At 37.8% G+C, this 21,347-nt stretch overlaps 1 protein-coding gene across 2 annotated transcripts in view; it reads left to right on the plus strand.

Moving 5' to 3' along the window:
• VTI1A (vesicle transport through interaction with t-SNAREs 1A) overlaps positions 1-21,347 on the plus strand; it is a 3,369,915-nt gene that overhangs the window by 2,122,068 nt on the left and 1,226,500 nt on the right. For both annotated transcript variants that reach the window (XM_044055852.1, XM_044055853.1), the window contains one exon: positions 9,695-9,756. In XM_044055852.1, coding sequence (XP_043911787.1) covers positions 9,695-9,756 — 62 coding nt within the window. The remainder of the gene's footprint in view (positions 1-9,694; positions 9,757-21,347) is intronic.

A 21,347-nucleotide genomic window follows, 5' to 3' on the forward strand; every position in this document is an offset into this window, starting at 1 on the left:
GTTGTCGTGGTGGGCCCACCTTTTCTGATTTTCCTCGAGGACAGGGTTGTTGCATGCTCTAATTCTTCTTGCATGCCAAAAGTTGTTTCTGAATTTACCATGAGTCAAGCCATCAGCCTCCCAGTTTTTTTCTAGAGCCTAAAAACAAGGCAGAGATAGCTCAGGAGCTACCTTGACAGAACTAAGCCCTTTAATGAAACCCAAAGAACTGTTTATTTCCTATTCTGGAGCTAGGAAGGGTCAACCTGTCTCTAAGTGTATGATTGCTCGTTGGTTGTCCTCTTCTATTTTTTGTTACTTTCACCATGGTAAATCTATTCCAGGCAAGGTTAAGGCACATTCCATCAGAGCCTTATCCTCTTCAGGAGCATATTGGAAAGGAGTGAACTCTAGAAGCATTCTAGAGGCAGCAACCTGCTCTTCTCTTCATACATTTACAAAGCACTGCAAACTGGATTCTTTCTCAAGTTAGAGCAGGTTTTGTTAGGACCATTCCCCAAGAGGAACTGAATCTTTATCCTGCCTCCCCCCAGATTTGTTAAGCTTTAGCAGAACATATGATTATTGAGTCATCTGCACACTGTGTGGTAGTGGGCTGAGTTACTATTTACACACATACCAGGTGGGATAGCAGTAGAAAACTGTGGGATACAATATCTCTTGTTTTATACTATAAAACTTCTATCATGTTGCTTCCAAATGACATGTATAGCATTTCACTATATCATTTTGCCCTGATGCTTGTGTATTGTATCCCAAAAGAAAGATAAGACCTCTTGTTTGTCCCCCCATTAGTTTCCATTACATTTTTCTTCTTTGGTTATACTTCTTTACATAAAACTCACAACAAAGCATTCAAATGCTACCACTTCCAGACATGGCAGCCAACCTGTCAGTATGCCAGCATAACTAGGACGCCAGTAATATTGTGCTGATATCACCAAAAAATATAGTGACTTCCAATAATCCTTTTATATTATCATCAGAACTGACTTGCTGCGGACATGTCACTTGGGTTTGTAAAGACACCTGGCTTGACAGTAACTTTTGTTTCATTCTGGCAGTGCTCTTTCCTCCTCCCCCCAAATTATCCATTATCTGGTAGTTGCATCTGCCCAAGGATTTTGTATCATTTGCCCGTTTAGTGTTTGAATATTCAACTTTTCTGTGTGTGTCAGAGGTGGGTACCTCCTCATGTACCATCCCCATTTGTGTGAGGTCATTCATTCAGGAGTTTACACACATCACGTTGGTGTTGACCACCCCAAACTGATTAATTCTAAGTGACATTAACACCTGGATTGACCAAGTGTGTGTGTGTGTAGCTCTTGTTAAATAATTTCTGTATTTAGGAAGTTATTTGGGTTTGTTTCTTTACCCTTGTTACATATCATTTAGGGCATTCTTTGGGAATTGTCTTCCAATTTGCTGTGCATTTTCTTATTGTTGGAATCACTCTGTGTGCTTATCAATACCGGGTTCATTTTGCTATTGCAGTTGTGCTTCCTTGAAAGTCTTATCTGAATGTCAACAAGTACAATATGCAAACAATATTGCCAAAGAGGGTGTGTGTTATTGTGTAAGTAAATCATCCCCAGGGGTGTTCTGATGCCTGACGCAGCAGACAGAAGGCCTGTACACTCCTGGAAATGCATTATTTACTCAATAACACACACTCTGGAGGGCATTATTACATTTAGCGAATGAGATGACTATTAAACTGTTTTGTAATTTTTTATTGTTATACAGTTTTTTTTATATTTTTGATGTAAAATATTTCTTCCGACTAATGTTCAAAACTTGCTGTAGTGTATATAATAGTTGTCAGAGGAGTTATTTTACATCCAAAGTACAGGTTATACAGGTATTTAATGTCTACACACACACACACACACACACACACACACACACACACACACACACACACAAACACACACACACACACACACACACACACACACACACTCTCTCTCTCTCTCTCTCCCAGAAGCACAGACAAACTTACAAATATACATACAGAAATGTACAGATTCCAAAGCATAGACAGGCAGAGACACTTGCATACATATATATGTATATATATATATATATATATATATATATATATATAGACACACACACACACACACAGAGCAAGTAGAGACATTCTGTATAGTGTAGACATATTCAGATGTGTCTGTGCATGCAAATAAATAAAATAAGTAAATATACAGTGTGATTCATTGCAGTTTTCCCCACAGTACTTATCTACACATTCAGTTCCCCATAAAAAAATTGAAGATTAAAGTCAGTCAATAATTCCAGTGTTAAGAGTTTCATTTCACTTAAAGTTTAACATTGTGATGGACTGCCTGTTAGTCAGAGCTCTCTGTCTGTTTCTGCCTCGCTGTCATGAATACGTGCAAGCAAACAGACACACAAACACACATACACAGACCCGCACACACTTTTTTTTTTTTTTTTAAGTATTTACTTAAACTTTCAATTTTGCACTTGTTAAACAACAAAGCACTGTTTTGCAAGAGTAAAAAATTGGCAAATGTTATATTTACTGTGTTCAAGATTCATGCCAGCTTAATATGCTGCCATGAAATGGTGGACTTTTTTTTCAGTGGGCATTACCTGTGGATTAACACCCGCCTGGAGAACATTTACTTTCCAGCTAGAGTGGTGATGTATAAGCCACCAATTCTCTGAAAAAAGTTCATATTAGCCATCGTCAAAGTGTTTTGTTCTTATTGCAGATGACCTGAATTGGTTGCTATCTGCTTATAGTACAATTAATTCATACTCCATGGATTTAATTGCTTTCAGTTGATTATGTCTGGTCCATCTTTTAGCTCATGAGCCATGGATTAATCTCAAGCTCTAAAGTCTGCATAACTCCAAACAACAGCTTGAATGCTGTTGCTGCCACACTGATCTGCTGAGTGACAGATTTAGACTGGGTTAGCATGCCTCATAGCAATTGGAAGTGTCCCATAAGAAGGAAGTCTTCATGTTCAGGATGTGTTCCACTTTAGTTAACCAAGTGTCCAAGGTAGTTGAGTGGTTATGTAGACCAACCTGTCTACCAGTCGATGGCTTTTTACCAAGGAATGTGTCACTTCATTATAATTTTACAGCTGTGTTTGCGTCTGTCAGTTCACGTGACTTGCTGTTGCCTCCAGTGCTCCCAGCGTTGTGGTCGGCTGATGTTAATGTTTGATGTCAGAATGAGTTTGTGGTGCCTCATTATGATGACTTTATTTACTTTGGGTTAAATATGCATAAAACAACATGCAGGCTTGACACCTGTCCTGCCAGGCTAGTTAGTTTGTGTCTGGACACTTTGGATCCTATTCTGTATGTCAGTGCATTGTCCTCTTTGAAATTTAGTATCTTTCTTTTAGTTTAGATCCTTGTGAGTCTGTTTCTTAAAAAGCCACATTGGATCCTGAAAGTATTGGTTCCTAGAATTTATAAACTCAAATGCTATGGAATTTATAAACTCAAATGCTATGGAACAACTGGTCACCACTCTCACAAGAGGGGAAAACATATTGGACCTGATCATCACCAACATGGGGACTCTATGTTCCATACCAGAGGTATACCTCTCATTGGTAAGATCTGACCATAAATTAATTACTATGGACATCCATATCCCGTCCCCACCCCCAGCAAAGGAAACCACGATCAAAAACTTCTCAAAAGCAAACTTCCCACTTCTCAAAACCGAGGTGGAATCCTTCAAAGCTCCAAGGCTAGTGGAAAATACGGCCCAAACCGCAGAATCCTTTACAAACGCATTCTATGGATACCTACAGGAATGCATGGATCGTGCTATCCCAAATTAAACCAAGACACACTCCGCCAAAGGCAGGAGACCTGTCTGGTGGACCCCAGCCATAAATAAGCTGTACAACAGAAGGGAGAAGCTACTACATGATAGAGCAAATTCCATGAAAGGTAAGGCAACTCTGATCAGTACTAGCAAGAAACTACGATCCCTCATAAAATCATCTAAGGCTAGCTTCAAAAGAAAAATTGCACAAGACACTAAAGATAATCACAAGGCTTTCTTTAGTTATGTCAGAAACCTGGGTGGAAACTCCCAGATATGCTCTGAGTTAGTGCAAAATGACAAAAAATACACTGAACCCACAGACATTGCCAACATCCTGGCAGACAGGTTCAGTGCAAACTCCCCCCCCCCCCCCAAATGAGCAAATGACTATCCCAACAGAGTGCAGCCTCCCTGACATCACAGATGCACAGGTGAGAGCTGCCCTCTCCAAAGCAAAAAGCAGAGCGTCAATGGGACCTGATGGTGTCCCAGGCTGCGTTTTACATGAGCTCCAAGAAAAACTGAACCCTCACTTAAAATCACTGTTCAATCTCATCCTTACAACAGGATATGTACCCAAAGAATGGCGTACAGCAACAGTGGTCCCACTCCATAAAGGTGGTGCCACAATGGACCCCAGAAACTATCGCCCTATAAGCCTAACTAACCTGGTCTGCAAAGCTATGGAGCGTATCATCATGGAACTCATAAACAAAGACATTGGGAACCTCCAAACACTGGATCCTACCCAATTCGGCTTTGTTAAGGGCAGATCTTGCCTCTTGAACCTGGTCAATTTCTTTGAAACAGTCACCAAGGCCATAGACGAAGGGAAGGTAGGGCATACAGCATACCTTGACCTTGCAAAAGCCTTCGACACAATACCCCACTCGGGCATCATAAATAAGCTGACCAGCTTAAATATCAACCCCTATGTCACAAGATGGGTGGCAGACTGGCTTAGGGATAGAACCCACATGGTCAGAATTGCAGGTGCCATGTCAGACTCTAAACCAGTTACAAGTGGCATCCCACAAGGCTCAGTCCTGGGACCTCTCTTGTTCGGTATATATTTATCTGAGATACAGGCTAACACAGGAGGACTATGGCTAACAAAATTTGCAGATGACTGCAAACTGGGGGCCATAATCGACTCACCGGCTGACACAAGCATCCTACAAAAAGGTCTCACAGAGACGGATAACTGGTGCCAGTGCCATGGCCTAAAGCTAAATGCCAAAAAGTGCATAGTCATCCCCTTTGGGAAAAACAAAGTGCCCACAAATTACCACATAGGTGGTAATCCATTAAGTACGGAAGAAGTAATTAGAGATTTGGGGACCCAAGTAGATTGCAATCTCTCCTTTGACAATCACACTGCCAAAGTGGTTAGAAAGACATTCTATATAGCCCACCTTATCACGAAGGGGTTCACATCTAGATCAAGAGAGGTCATTGTGCCCCTCTACTCATCAGGCCCATAATTGAATACAATGCCCCATTTGGGATGTACCTTACCCGACACCTGCTACAACTAGAAAGACCCCAAAAGCACCTCACCAAGAGGATCAAGGGACTCAAACAGATGCCCTATGCAGTTAGGCTAAAGAAACTCCAGCTCTACTCATTTGCTTACGCCTACTCAGAGGCGATCTGTGCCTGACGCATAAAGCCATGTCCAACCCAGAATTAATGGACATGCTCCACCTCAAGAAATCCAAATCCATCAGAACTACATGCTCCAGTGACTTAAACCTCAGCACAGAAATAAATAGAACATGCTGGAGGGACAGATTCATATCCCAGAGGCTCCCCTCACTCTGGAACAAAATCCCAATCCGTGTCAGACAGAGCCCCTCAATGACCCTCTTCAAGAAGAATCTTGACGTTTGGATGGGAGATCGTAAATTTACCCCTGGGATCTCTTCTGTGTCACTGCTAGACAGAGGCACGGTAAACTAACCTTAAATGGGCTATCTTCTGTGACCTACTATACAGAGGCACAGTCAACTAATCTAAGAAGGGTGGCAAAAGCCAAACACACTCTGGCTAGGCTTGTAAATGCCCTAGGGCAGATAGCCTAGTATCAACCTATGAACCTATTGATATTTGCTAACTTATCTCAAAGCTTCACTTTGTTGGAAATGTAGTTGAAAATATTCTATATTCATATCTTAACTCATTTCTGAAGAAACATACACTGTACTGTCCATTTTAGTCTATCTGGACATGGCATAGTAGTGAAATGGGCCTTAGAGTCTTTAATGATTTGCTATGGTAAGAGATCAAACATTTTGTTCTATTCTGGTCCTCTTTAATGTTGTGGCAACTTTTAAAATAGTTGATATTGATCCTCTTGAATAGATTATTAAGCTATAGTGGTTTCTCAGGAACATCTTCAGTGGTTAATTTCCTACCTTGTTTGACTGGCTACTGAGTATTCATAACTATTCTTTATCCTGCCCTTTGTTCTCCTCAAAGTACTGTGCATTTGTGGCTTCTGGTTGATCTTTTCAGGAGAGACATTCATTTTCATTGCCACACTGATGATACACTGCTTACCCTCCCTTCCCTCAGGATTCAGTGTTAGTCCTGGTTTCCCTTGTTGATGATCTTGGCTGTTTCCATAAAGAGATTCTTAGCAACTAGTTCATGCGAAGTATGACTTAGACAATTGTCATAGGCATGCATGTCTTGCTCAAGAACCTTGAATTTTCCATCCTTGAGCTCATGTTTTATTTAAGAGGGCTGGAGGCTGGAATTCATTTCTAAAGTGCCCAGTTGTTGAGTAATCCTTGACAATAAGTAGACACTAAAGAACTAAGTGCTGGCCTTCTGTTTACATGTACAGAAAATTGCTTGAATCTTGTATACTGTCTGATGCTGTGCATGCCATTGGCTCTTGAATCTTGTATACTGTCTGATGCTATGCATGCCATTGGCTCATGAATCTTGTATACTGTCTGATGCTGTGCATGCCATTGGCTCATGAATCTTGTGTACTGTCTGATGGTGTGCATGCCATTGGCTCATAAATCTTGTATACTGTCTGATGCTGTGCATGCCATTGGCTCTTGAATCTTGTATATACTGTCTTGCTGTGTGTGCCATTGGCTCATGAATCTTGTATATACTGTCTGATGCTGTGCATGCCATTGGCTCGTGAATCTTGTATACTGTCTGATGGTGTGCATGCCATTGGCTAAAGAATCTTGTATACTGTCTGATCCCGTGTGTACCATTGGTTCTTGAATCTTGTATACTGTCTGATGCTGTGCGTGCCATTGACTCATGAATCTTGTATGCTGTCTGATACTGTGCATGCCATTGGCTCTTGAATCTTGAATACTGTCAGATGCTGTGTGTGCCATTGGTTAATGAATCTTGTACACTGTCTGATAGTGTGTGTCTCATTGGCTCTTGAATCCTGTATACTGTATGATACTGAGCATGCCAGTGGCTCTTGAATCTTGTATACTGTCTGATGCTGTGCATCCCATTGTCTCATGAATCTTGTATACTGTCTGATGCTGTGTGTGCCATTGGCTTCTTCATGTCTTGACTGCTGCAACTACTTGTAAGTGGGGAATCCAGTTTGTTTACGTGATTTTCGGCACTTAGTACAAACTCTTTTGCTGGGTTAGCGTAACATCTCATTATCAGTATATTATGCCTGTAGGTTGGAGATTACACTGGCTTCCAGTTGGATCTCAGATCACCTACAAATTTCTTAGCATGGCCTTTCTTGCCCTTTATGAAGTCTGTTGACCCTGTCTGAAAAACCGTCTGATCACTTAGTCTTGCCTATACTCTGTGCTGTGTCTCTCAGAAGCTGCTAATTATTCCAGTGGTGAGGGTTGAATCCTCTGGCATTTGCTGTTTTGCTTTCAAAGCATCACATCTTTGGAATCTACTCTCTAGGTTGTGTCAGGATCATCTTTGAAGGTGCATTTATTTGAGTTCACATTTTAACTGTTTAGCGGCATTTTTTCCATACCTGGTTGACTCTGTTTGTAGTTTTCTTATATAATGTGTATTCATTTTCATGCTGTCATTTGTATTTTTAGTGTGAGTGTTGTATTGGTGCTTCGCCATAAGCAGTTTTGAATATCAAGTCTGAATTTGTTCTCAGTGAGCACATTTGGAAGCAAAGTAGATAACATTTACAAGCTAAAGTCATATAACTTTGTAAGTGAAATGCAGCTAAGTATTTTTTTATGTTTTTTCAGATCGCAGCCAAGAATATTTATTTCTTGTGTGAAAGTCTGAAAACTGTTCTAGCACTCACCATTCAGGTCACCTTCATTTTGTCAGGTATCGGCCTTGTAGTGTCCGATAGTATGATGGCCCCTAGTGCTAGCACTCACCATTCAGGTCACCTTCATTTTGTCAGTTATCAGCCTTGTAGTGTCCAATAGTATGATGGCCCCCTAGTGCTAACACTCACCATTCAGGTCACCTTCATTTTGTCAGGTATCGGCCTTCTACTGTCCGATAGTATGATGGCCCCTAGTGCTAGCACTCGTCATTCAGATCACCTTCATTTTGTCAAGTATCGGCCTTGTAGTGTCTGATAGTATGATGGCCCCTAGTGCTAGCACTCACCATTCAGGTCACCTTCATTTTGTCAGGTATCGGCCTTGTAGTGTCTGATAGTATGATGGCCCCTAGTGCTAGTACTCACCATTCAGGTCACCTTCATTTTGTCAGGTATCAGCCTTGTAGTGTCTGATAGTATGATGGCCCCTAGTGCTAGCACTCATCATTCAGGTCACCTTCATTCTGTCAGGTATCAGCCTTGTAGTGTCCGATAGTATGATGGCCCCTAGTGCTAGCACTCATCATTCAGATCACCTTCATTTTGTTAAGTATTGGCCTTGTAGTGTCCGATAGTATGATGGCCCCTAGTGCTAGCACTCACCATTCAGGTCACCTTCATTTTGTCAGGTATCGGCCTTGTAGTGTCCGATAGTATGATGGCTGCGTGAATTCAGAGGGTTAGAAAGTTGTCATTCTGCTTTTCCATTTTTTCAGGGGTGGAGCAGTTGGTGTTGGCAGATAACTTGGTATTGTGACATTAGTGCAGTGTTTGTGTGACACTCTGATATTACAGATCCTACTTTTCCCAAGAAGTACATAAGCCAGCTGTGAAGTGGACTTTTAGCATTTGATGGGGGGTGTCTGATGCCATTCTTAAGTCCTGTCTCCTTTTAGAGAAAGAACACTGTCTGTGCATGCTTAGTCCATTTCTTCTCAGCTGACCTGCAGGTAATCCAGGTCTTCTCTTTAACCTGGTGGGTCACTGTTACTGCAGATGAAAATCCTCCACTACAAGATGGGGACCTCAAGTATTTATTTTCTGTTTTATAACCTATGTCATTTCCTGTTAAGGTAGATAAGTCGTTCAGTGATTGGTCTTCGTGAAGTCAGTAGACTTTCACGTTATGCATAGATTAATATTAGCATTACATCAATGTCTTGGAATAAAGTGGTTCGCTAGCCCTTTCTTTCTTTGATATTGTTTTCATGCCAGTAGAATACGAGGCAGTTACTTCCCTTAATCTTTGGTTATATGACAGTTAGGTGGCACAGTATGAGTACAGCTCCAGTGGTCTAACGGTGCATGATAATACTGACAGAGTAATAGCACTGTTTTTTTGGAACAATATTTGTGTCGCCAGCAAATGTATGCTGCTGCTACATTATCCTGGGCATCTGGTTTTCTTATATGTGTTAAATATATGAAAAAAAATTAAAACATAACTGACAGCATCGTTGTTATACAATTAGAGGCCTTCTTGTAATTAAGATGGCAAAGCAAAGTTGTTTTGCTTCATTATTGTTTTTCTTATTATATTTTTGTAGCTGAGAGAAACTGATGCAAACCTCGGGAAGAGTTCAAGGATTCTGACAGGAATGTTACGAAGGTAAGGAGATGACTGGGCCCATGCAGTACTTTTTTCCCCACAGTACCACATTATGTGAGGTAGCATGCCTGCACAAGTTGTACACACCCACATTATTGTCTTTTAGATTGACTCATGAGCCATGGAGATTTGTTTAAAAATGCCGAAATTCTGAGACAGGCAGAATTATTATTTTTGTGTTTGTTTGCTTCATGAAATCCTTTAGGCTAGCAGAAGATTGCGGATACCTTGCTCTTGAGTAAGAAGAGCATCCAGCATTGACCTGAAACAAGAAATGTCCCATCTTGAAAAGAAGTAGGAAATATGACATTTAACTCTCATTTTCTGCTGAGTTCATAAAAACAGTGTGAAACTTATTTATTTATTTTTGGAGTAACAGTAGTGGTGTTTTCCTTTCAGCAGTTAAAGGTTTTCCTGCATTGGTTGATTTGAATTTGTTACTGTAGCACATTCCTGTCTAATATTCAGACTGCTTCTGGATATTTGAATTGTAATACTTGCAACAAATATACTGTGCTTAATGCATTGAGAGAATGTGCATTATATTTTCTTCTAGTAAATAGTGCTTAGTCAGGTTTCACTCATTTCTTCTTTGCATTTATGTGCATATATGTAGGAGGGTTATAAGAAACCAACACTGTACAAACTCTCTTTATGTGTGCAGGTGTTATAAGTTTTTTCCTTGTAAAATGCATACGTGCTTGAAATGATGCTAGACATAATATTGCATTATTTATCTCTTTTGGCTTGTTCTTGAGAAGCCACTGGAACTGTTCAACTTAGATTTAAGCGCAGGCTTTGTTTTACATGAGCCTGACCAGAGTAGCTTTCTGGTTTAGAAATATTGCTGACAAAGGTTCACTTCTTGGCACTCTGTGCCTTATGTTTCAGAACGCTTTCTCATTTTAGATTCTGAACCTTCACATGAAGATGTCTGATTAGCAGTAATATGTAAATGACAAGAGCAAAATTCAAAATCCTGAGAGAAAGGAAGTGACAATTGAAATAGATGCTTCACTGCTTGTAGACAATCAAAAAAAGCATGAACACTGCCTCCTCGGGAAGGCCCCAGTGATGTGAGCTGTAACGAATATTCTGCATATGTCTCCATTTTGTCAAATCTCATTAAAGGGACCTCTTGCTTTCTGTCAATTGGGCTGTCCAAAATCATTCATCATTTTTATTGTAAAAAAATCATACCGTTATTTTAATAATATCATATTAATGCTAAAGTTCAGCTGTCACTTAATAGTGTAGCTTAATCAGATGTAGCATTTAGGAAAACTAGTCTGAGTGCGCTTTCCTTGGCTTTCAGGTTAGCAGGTCCAAATAAGGATTTATGGCTTTCCAAACCAGAGTATTTTTCTCCATGTTTATGCTTCATATCCCCCAGCCTTTCTGATATAGAAGTGAAGACAGTTATTCTAAATAAAATAAAGCATCTTTTAAAATTGTGTTTGAATACATTTGCAAGTAATTTGGACACGGTGAGGAAAATGAAAAGCAGCAAACCTTTGACTTTGCCTTGTTTTTGGATCAGTGCTCAGGTTTGCTGATTTATATCCATGTGTTAAATGTGACTAAAAGGAAAACATATTGCTTATATGCAACTTAGTGTAATAAATGCAAGTGATACTTTCTGAATATTTGCATTAGCTCTTTGCCACATTATTACGGTGTTCTCTTTCAATTTTCTTCAGTCTGAGTAACAGTAATAATTTTAGGAAAAGGAAATGTGACATCATTCGTAGTGTAAGGAATGTTCTCATGAACGAAGATGATGCAAAAACTCCTTTTAGTGCTCCATCAGACTACGTTGTATTTGGCAAGCCCTAGATGAAGTTGTATCCTCATAATTTATACTGAAGTTCCTTAGCAAGCACTACATTTCATCTGAGGGAGTTGAATATCTGAATACTATAGAAGTATGAATAGAGTGAATTTGCAAGGAAATAGCAGTAAGGGTGAAGCTTTTTAAGTACATATCAGCACATAGGTTTCAGATTTTCCCAGGTGTATTTTCACCAAGATATGTTTACAAATACAAAAGGTTTAGAATGGAACTCAGGTTTCATCAGCTGACAAGACTGACAATCTGTAAGTACAAGAAACTTCAGACTGAAAAGAGGGCTGTGTGGGGCTGTGTATGTTATTGCTCTGGTGAGTGTGTTAGATTTTTATTAATCATGTTTCTTAGTTTGTACTCATAAGATATAAGGTGACAGATGTTATCTCTTTGTCTTGGTAGTTTCATTCAGTTTTTGTTATGTGCATGTTTTGAACTTATAAGACAAAAGGTCTTCCATGAAATTTATTAAACATTTTAAACATTTAAAGTACTTTGTTGTATGTATCCAAATCATTTGTGTGTCTCACTAAGGAACCCATTAAAAATAATCTTGTCAACCAGTACGTACACATTTCCATTTTCCATGACACAGTTAAGAACCCTGCTCTTCATATGTATCCCATATTAAAGGGAGTAGGTCAGGCAGAGGGAGGTTTTCATCCCTTTGATATGATCTGTTCTTTTAGTGTGACTGCCTTTGTATTAGCACATTTCTCTACCTTTTTTATTTCTTTTTTGAGACTATATACTGTCAAATTAATGGACAATAATGTCCCTATAATGAATAAACAAGGTATATGAACAGCACCCTTGGGCTTTAGGAGCCTGGCAAGAGAGGAAATAATAGCATTTGGACTTGATTACATTTTTTTGTGCAGAAAATGTAGTTGAACTACATAGAAGCAGGCTAGCAGAAGTAATATGTGCAAGAAATGTTTACTTTTAAATACAGTTTAGAACAAGGAACACTGACTTGTGGTCTCTCTTCTGGAATATAAATATGTTCAAACCCAGCAAGTGGAATTAATTGCTATTTTTTTCTAAACTTAATCAATTACTGGAGCTAAGTAAAGCATGTTATCTGACATATCAAAATATTTCTTTTTACTGAATAAATTTTTATTAATTTTCATAAACATAAACATATATATCTTAATAACTGTGTCTATGTTTTCATTTTTTCCACTGCTGGGAAAGGCTAAAATAATTTCCATCTCTTTTTTGAGAGTGGTGAAATATAGATTAGCAGAGAATAATTATGTTGGACAATGTATTCAGTTTTTTGCCTGTATGTATTTATGTATTTTCAATTATTTGTTTGTTGAATGAAGTAACACATCCATAGCTCAGCCTTTGTAAGCTGTGGCCCATGAGAAAAATAAAATTCAGACGTAAAATGAATGTCATAATTCACTCTTTTTGCTTTTTCCAGTTATAATGTATTTTACTTTTGAACTGTCAGCATTTGTGTTATTCCCACTTTATTCTGGCTTTTTAGCTACAGTTTTAGTTAAGATTTTGTATTATTATTATTATTATTTGTTACATCCACTTTGACTACTACTTTCTTTTTATATTTTCTCATTTAAACCATTTGTCCTTAATGACATTTCATATATGGAGAACAAATGTATTGTAGCTTAGTTTTTCGTAGTTTTATGTGATTTCCTTCCCATAATTTATTCTGTAGGAACTATTATAGTTACAGTGCATTTACCAGTTGTGAATTTGGTAATTTGTTTTACACTGACTTCTTTTATGTTAGTATGTCTTCTATAAGAGCCAGAACAGAGGCAACAAATTACCAGCAAGTCTTGCATGTTTCATGTGTGGTCCTTATAATGCTATTTTCTTGTTATTTGTAATTCTTGTAATACTGATGTTTCTGTCAGTGAAAGGTATATTTTAATGCATCATGTAATACATTAATTTAAAACCTTCTCTGTCTCGTTTCATTCTCAGTTTCCCCATGTATTAAATTATCCCTTACACTGTATTACAATGTTTTAATAGTTGCTGTATTTTACTTTGCTGATTTCTTGTATGCATTGTCTCTTACATTAATTTCTGTTATGACTTCTTGTTAAAACTGTTACTTTTTTATGGCCTTTCCCTTATGTCATGCTCCTTGGACGAAGTTCAAACACTTGTTTAGCAAATAAATAAGTAAGTCAGAACAAACTGTGCAAGAACCAGATACGTGGTGAAAAGACAATCGTTATGGGATGAGTAAACAAGGGGGTGTCGTCGACTGTATAATGAGCATGGATGCAAATGTTCTTAAAATGAAAATGGCCACTTTAAAAAGGCATTCATAGTTGTGCTTTCCTTTTGAGAGGAGAATGCTGATCCACACACCACTTCACCCCTTAATATAATCAAATACCTGGGTTGAAGGGAGATCTCCCATGCAAACCTACCGACTAATTTCTTCAGTTGAACTAGGTACATCAGTTGCAGTGTTGTATGTATTTCATTTAACTTTCCCAACTAACAAGATTCTTACTACATGCGAGTAATATGTAAAATATGGCAAACACATTTTCTGCAGGGAGAAAGTCATACTTTTTCGTAGGACCATCATTATTTCAGTACATATTTTTTAATGAGGTTAAGTTAGCCATGTCTTTTTTATGCAAATAAAATTATATTTATTTAGCATTTTTTGACTGGGTTATCCAAATAGGTTAGTAGCCTCTTTCAGGGGGGGACCTGAGGAGGTATTTATAGAACTATATTTGTTATCTGTTGAAAATATATATGTACTAAAATGTGTGACATTTTTGTAAATGGCTTGTATCTGTTATGGCTTAGAACTATTGTACATAGTTTTGTCACTTTATTTGAATTATTATTCTTGAAAAGAAATAGTTGTTAAACACATTATTCCCTTCTGCTTATTGTCTCTTACCTCTGTTGGTTTTTTACATATAGTGTATGTTCAGCTTTCAGGTGTAGTCATTTTTAATATTGCTATTACATTTGAATAGGGTATATTCCTCGGCATGGTACACACAACTTAAAAATATAAATTTGTTATGCTTTTCTCCTGGGGCCTTCGCTGAAAAGAGGATATTGCCCAGTTGGACTTTCCTGGTAAACAAATGTCAGATAATAAATAAAAATGAAAAACATTTAGAGGAATATTTAGATATTCATTAAGTGGATACAGACTTGCTAGGATAGTGCATTTGTACTGTGCTAAACAGTTCAGCTGATATACTAGTTAAAATGACTTGTAACCACCACTGTTGTTTTCTGAGGCTTAATTTGGTCATGTTTTTCTTATAGCACACAAATCACCAGTGCTATGCCGTTTATCACCATTTTTTTGCATGTATATCCTAAATTATAGAGAATTGTTTCTCCTTTAATTACCAGGGACCTCAGATTCCACAGCACCATCCTGCTCTGAAAACTTATGACAAGCATTTGGTGTGTGTGTGTGTGTGTGTGTGTGTGAGAGACCTCTTTCTGAAAGAAGGTATGGCCTAATTTACAGGGCCCATTCTCCCTATGCATTATTAAGTATGATGTAAAAATGCCTTATTTTGTTAAAAAAACATTGCATCTTCTTTATGGTTTGAGACGTTTTGTTTAATTTTTGTACCTACGTATTGTTCGCCATTTTCCATATCCTACTTCTCACTGCCTGACTTCACCTTTGTTTTTATCCTCTAAACATTATACGTGTATCCTTCCTATCCTTACCAGTTGCTGTTCGTATCCATTTTAAAAGTAGAAATGGAGTAGATTTTTTTGATGATCATTGTGTAATTTTCTTGATTCATTTAATGAGCTCATTGTGAGGTATTACAGTTTTCCCATTTTTTCCCGTTTGTTGAATTTTTAATCCACTGCTACTGCGATTGTCTTGAAGTTAATCAAGTCCTCCCAGAAAAGGACTGTGCTTGTCTGTTGGGATTACTGATCACCATGCAGAGCAGTATAGAAATTTGGTGTTCGGTTACTTTTGTTTATTTAAAGTATATTATTTTTAACAAATGTTTTTTGTTGTTCACCACCACTAAAAAGAAATTGTCAGTATGTAAAACGTGTACTTGACTTACTAATATAAAATATAGAATTCTTCCAAAATTATACAAATACTAAAATATAGAATGCTTGCAACTTTCTTTAACAGTTATATATTATACAAATATTAAAATATAGAATGCTTGCAACTTTCTTTAATAGTTATACTATACAAATATTAAAATATAGAATGCTTGCAACTTTCTTTAATAGTTATGTATTATACAAATATTAAAATATAGAATGCTTGCAACTTTCTTTAATAGTTATATATTATACAAATATCAAAATATAGAATGCTTGCAACTTTCTTTAATAGTTATATATTATACAAATATTAAAATATAGAATGCTTGCAACTTTCTTTAATAGCTATATATTATAAAAATATTAAAATATAGAATGCTTGCAACTTTCTTTAATAGTTATATCTGCAAAAATGGGAAAAACGGTTGTGGATGGATGCGTTGTAGCACAAGGCTTGGAATAGTAAACGGTATTGCTATCCATAGTCTGCCATATTGTCACTAGGAAAAGTTGTGTAATCCCTGCAGGCATGCGGGTTCTGTTCAGTAAATATACTTATCATTGGGGCCGCCCTGTTCTTTCTGTTTTATGTTTTTTGACAAGATGCATTGTGCTTTCAGATTACCGGTTAGCATAAGTGGTGTTTTTTTGTCAGTGTATTTATGTCAGGATATTATTCAGTGTGGAAAGGTGGTGCTGTGCATAGGGCTCTGTGTAACGTACTAACATTTTTTTTTTGCTTTTCATATGTGTGCACAAATGTGCGTTTTCATTTTGCTGCTTCTGCGGAGTTCCATGATCCTATGTATGCTGCTACTCTTTTTGTCCCATGATACAGTGATGAATTTCTCATCATTCTTTCAGAAATAGGGGTTCAGATCTTAGACTTTCAGCTAGGGAGGCATGCTGCTAAGGCTTTACAGCTACATTAAAAAGGTTACCATATAACAGGGACAGCACAGTGTTCAATGCTGTAGGGAAAATAGAACTGCATTTTTGTTATTCTGGCAGTTTGCCAGCTTCATTTAAAGTATGTGCTTTCCTCAATTAAGCACTCCTGTGCATTTTTGACTGCACTGTGTAATACACGGGAATTGAATGTCAGTTTGCATTATATACCACAGTAAACAGCCTATTTGTAATATCACTGGAGGGACAAATACAATCTCACTGCAAGTAATACTCACATTAGTACAGTGACAATTATCACGTTGTTGTACTGAAGTATTTATAATGTCTATAATGTTTACTCGAGCTGTATACAGCTCTCTAAGCAAGTGAACAGGAGGCAGAAAACCACAATACTTGCGTAAGATCAGTTAAAAACGGTCATTATGGCAGAAACAAAACAGTAAAATGTTCAGATTTACAATTTAGTTAACCACTGCAAACAAATAAGTTGTGTGTTACATACTTGGGTTATTTGAATATGAACCTCTTGTAAAGAAGTACAGTGTAGTTTACTGATCCCTGCTTTTGTAAATGTCTTCAATGCTGTACTTTGTTAAAAGAAGTCGACAGCTGAGGAACACAACACTGTGCCTCAGAAAGAGTTGAAGTTTAGGTGTTTTAGTAGTACCCTGTATTATGTACATAACCACGTGCCATCGTTCTGGTAGTTACTCAGATGTAAACAGACTGTGCTCCACCCTCAGTTTTTGCTCAGGATAGGTAGTTGAATATGTCTGCATAGAGATCAAATGTGAAATGCTTCTGTGAATGAGACAAGGCCAGCCTTATCTTGGAAAACAAAAAAGAATACACATTATGTACAGGCCATGAACACAAAGGACCTGCAAAATAGTCAGGCGTCAGAGAAATACACAAAACACATAATGGTGGCATCTTTTAAGAAGTGGTGTTATTAATGGCCGTTCAATGATTTTGAAAGGCCCCTTTTTAATGAACAAGCTGCGTCCACAAAGTAATGTCAGTGTGCACCTTTAAATAATGCCGTCATTGCTTTTTATATGCGGTAAAATATGTAACAGGACAGATCACAACAGATAAAGCTTTGCACATGCACTGTGATGTGATTATTTGTTTTGCTAGATATTCTTTTGATCACTCTTTCCTTCTGTCTCTGTTTCCCGTTCCACATAGTGATACCGGCTGGCTGTGGTAGAGATTGATGAGCACTGCACTACTCTGCATTCTTACTGTTTTTTACTTTTGTTGAACACATTTATACCCTCGTGGCTGGTGCTTCTTATAAGGGGGCGACCCCATTAGCAGATCATATTCCACCTTATTTCCACTGTCCGCTCCAGAGAATGAAGACTCAAAGCACAACTCAGTGTCAGATGCATTTTTCTGACTCCTTAACCTTTGCTTTCATCTTTTTCGTTACTCTAAATTCGGCTTGAAATAGAAAGGTTTTGAGGGCCGTATAGGGCAGCTGACCCTGTGGTAAAAAATCCAATTATATGATACCCTTCCTGAGAAGAGAACTTCTAAGAGTACACCTGAAGGTTCTACTTATGAACTGATTCCCATCATGGTGACTCTGAAGCTTATTTAAGATGGTGCAGCTGGCTAGGGATATGCCAGTTTGCTTTAGATTATGACTTTTTTCTTTGCATCAAACACAGAAAACATAGTGGATTAGAAAAATATATAAGCATTTGTTTATTTGTTCCCACATTCTGAGCTGATCTTGAAATATGCTTTTCAGCTGTGACGTGGTTCTTCTAGAACATGCGAGACAAATGCTGAGTTGTAGTGTAGATGAAAGTAGTGCAGTACAAAACAGATTAACTTCTAAATAGAGCACAGTTTCTGGGATGAACAACACAAAGTTTCTATGTGCACCAGTTATTTATGGCCAGTTTTGTGCAGAAAATGTGAAACACTGACTTTTTTTCAGTCAATGCTTTTTATCGATCACTTTCTTTTCAGTCCTGGAGACCATTAATGACCCTAGCCCAAATTTCCAGTTTCCACAAAGCACTGTCTGGTTAAGAGATTCACTAAAGGTCACACAATAAGCAAATAAAGGCAGCAGGAATCAAAGCCTGCATCAGAGGAAGTAGGGCTATTAGCACTTCATAGTCTTGATCCTGCACCCTGACTGCCAGACTGATTCCTCTGCCCTGACTGCCAAACTGATTCCTCTGCCCTAACTGCCAGACTGATTCCTCTGCCCTGACTATGGACTACCACTAAGTGAATACCCTCCTTTTTCTTCTGGGGCAAACCTTAGTGTTTTACCCTTCCTGCATGATCTTCATCTTATAGCTTTGATATTGATGCTTTGATTCTCAATAGAGGGTAAAGGCTTTTTTTTTTTGAAGGAGCAAGGAAACCTGTAGCTAAAAAGGTGTAGTTGTTCATATGAAAGATACTTAATATTTGGTTTTGTTAAAGCCTTCCTCCTATGAATACACTTGCTTAAAGTTCTTGACTGGCTTTCTCATTTCCTTAAACTTATATTTGATTCTGTCTTTTATTAAAGTCCACTGATCGGCCTGATCAGCCTGTTCTTTTTGACAACCTTGTCTTGCCTCTATTCCTACTGTGAAGATATTTTTCAGAGGGTTCCTTCACCTTAAACCTTACAAGAAGATGTTACTCCCCCTCGTGAGATTTAAATTATTTATTAGAATGGTTGAAGACTTGATGTTTTGAGTCAGAATTTGGTTTGGTGGGCGTTCAAAAGACATGCGTAAATGGGCGTGCCTTCGCTGAAGGTTGAACGTCGAGCTGGCACCTCGGCATTCGTGAAAATCTACTGCCAATCATTAGCGGACCGGAGTTCTGCTGTGGCGACCCCTAACCAGGAAAAGCCAAAAGACAACAACAACAACTATCAGCGAAAGGATTATGTGAACCTAATGCCAGAGTAGACTCCAAAAAATCCACATGTTGGAAGTTGTGGCGCAAAAATTTGAATTAGTGACATGTCTGGCAACCCATTGTGATTTAATGATGTCTTTTAAAATAGATTGCACTTTAGAAACCACTTCATTCAGGAAATGCACTTTAGAAGTTAAGCTATATCCATCCCTTCAGATATTCTTTCCTAAGAATACAATTGTAGTCCAGGAACCTTAGGAGTGAATCAGCTGATGATATTTTTATGAACTGTTTCTTTATGGTGTGTCAGCATTAAAGAACTTGTAAACATTTACTGGAGTGTGTTGTAGGTGACTTTGATTCAGAATGTTTTAAAACATTGAGCTTGCGGTAAATGCTTCTTACATTTGCCCCCTTTCCTCAGTTGAAATAACTATTAGTATAATGGTTGTGATAACAATATTCTGGTTAAAATGGCCTTGGTATTCAAGTAGTTTTAATATTGTTCATAAACAAACATAATTTTAATAAATTATCTTCTTTCCCCTTTAAAAAAATCTAGACTATTCTCATCTTCATAGCATTCTGTAAAAAAAAAAGCAGCATAGTCTCACCTCTTTCTACCTTCACTTGAAGGCTGGCCCATTCATAAATAAGTAACATGCATTGTCTACCATAAAGAATGCCTTTTAAGTTAAATAGTGTTGCATACTCAGAAATGTGCTATTAAACTTATTTATGCTATGGTATCTGAATAAAATAACGGTTTTCATTACTTTTTGCTTTAATCTGTATAAGATAATGGCCTTTTCTGTTAAAACAGTATTGCAGTGTCTTTTTCCTTTTTACATATGCTGTTTTCAGTAAGCCTTTTTTTCCCAAAATAAATCCATGCAGTAATTATCATAATTTGTCCTTCATAGATAAATTCTATCAGATACCAGCTAAAATGAATTGACTCTGTCAAGCCTGCCTGTTTCTAATTTATTTCTAAATTCTGTACATTTATCTTTGGAAACCTTTGTAATTGTTGGTACTCAGGCCTTACATTATCATATCTGTTCTGTTAAACATGATAGTGCCTTATGAAGTCTGAAAACCTCTAATAACTTTTCACCATTTCCATAAATGCCATGAACAGCCCCATGCAGGGGTGGTGCATACTATGGCTTGTCCACTATTAGGACAGCAGTGTTATTCATCATACAGCCTCACTACTCTTCTGGAGCCCATAGACTTCTGTTCAGTTTTTGTTGTGACATGTGATCAGGTTTTTAAAGCTTAAAACCTGATCACTTTGTTGTTGCTCTATTTGTTTGTTTATTTCATCATAAACAGCATGGGGCACATAATCAGATGCAGTGTTGCGTATTTATAAAGCGATTTCCTTAACTCAGAACAGAATTTGCACACCACTAAAGTGGTGCTAATAAAACCATACCTGCACTTTGGCCAGACATAACCCTTAAGATCATGGTAAGACAACATACCACTGATATGCCTAAATACAAATTAAAAGAAAATACATGCTACTGAAAGTGCCAGTTCCTGCTTTGGACACATTAAATAAGGAAAAGAAAAGAATTTGATAGCTTCAGGGGAACTCTAGTGCGAATATTTGGTTAAGTGACCCGCTCAAAGTAACACAGTTGGCAAATAAAAGAAGGCTGTGAGAATCAAACCCAGGACTGATGCAGAGTCTGGGTTTTAAAGCAAACTCTTAAACCTGTGCACTAAGCTTCCAGCAATTTACATAGAAATTTTTACAGCTGCTACTATTGAAGTGAGATACATGATGGTAGAAGGGGACAAAATTAACAGTCAGCATGCTGAAATATAGCTCTGGTGGCTACCATTCTGTGACCACAAATTTTAAATGCGCTGA

Source organism: Protopterus annectens, chromosome 14.part0 (genome assembly GCF_019279795.1).
Source record: "Protopterus annectens isolate FY-2018-M chromosome 14.part0, PAN1.0, whole genome shotgun sequence".
NCBI classification, from domain to species: domain Eukaryota; kingdom Metazoa; phylum Chordata; order Ceratodontiformes; family Protopteridae; genus Protopterus; species Protopterus annectens.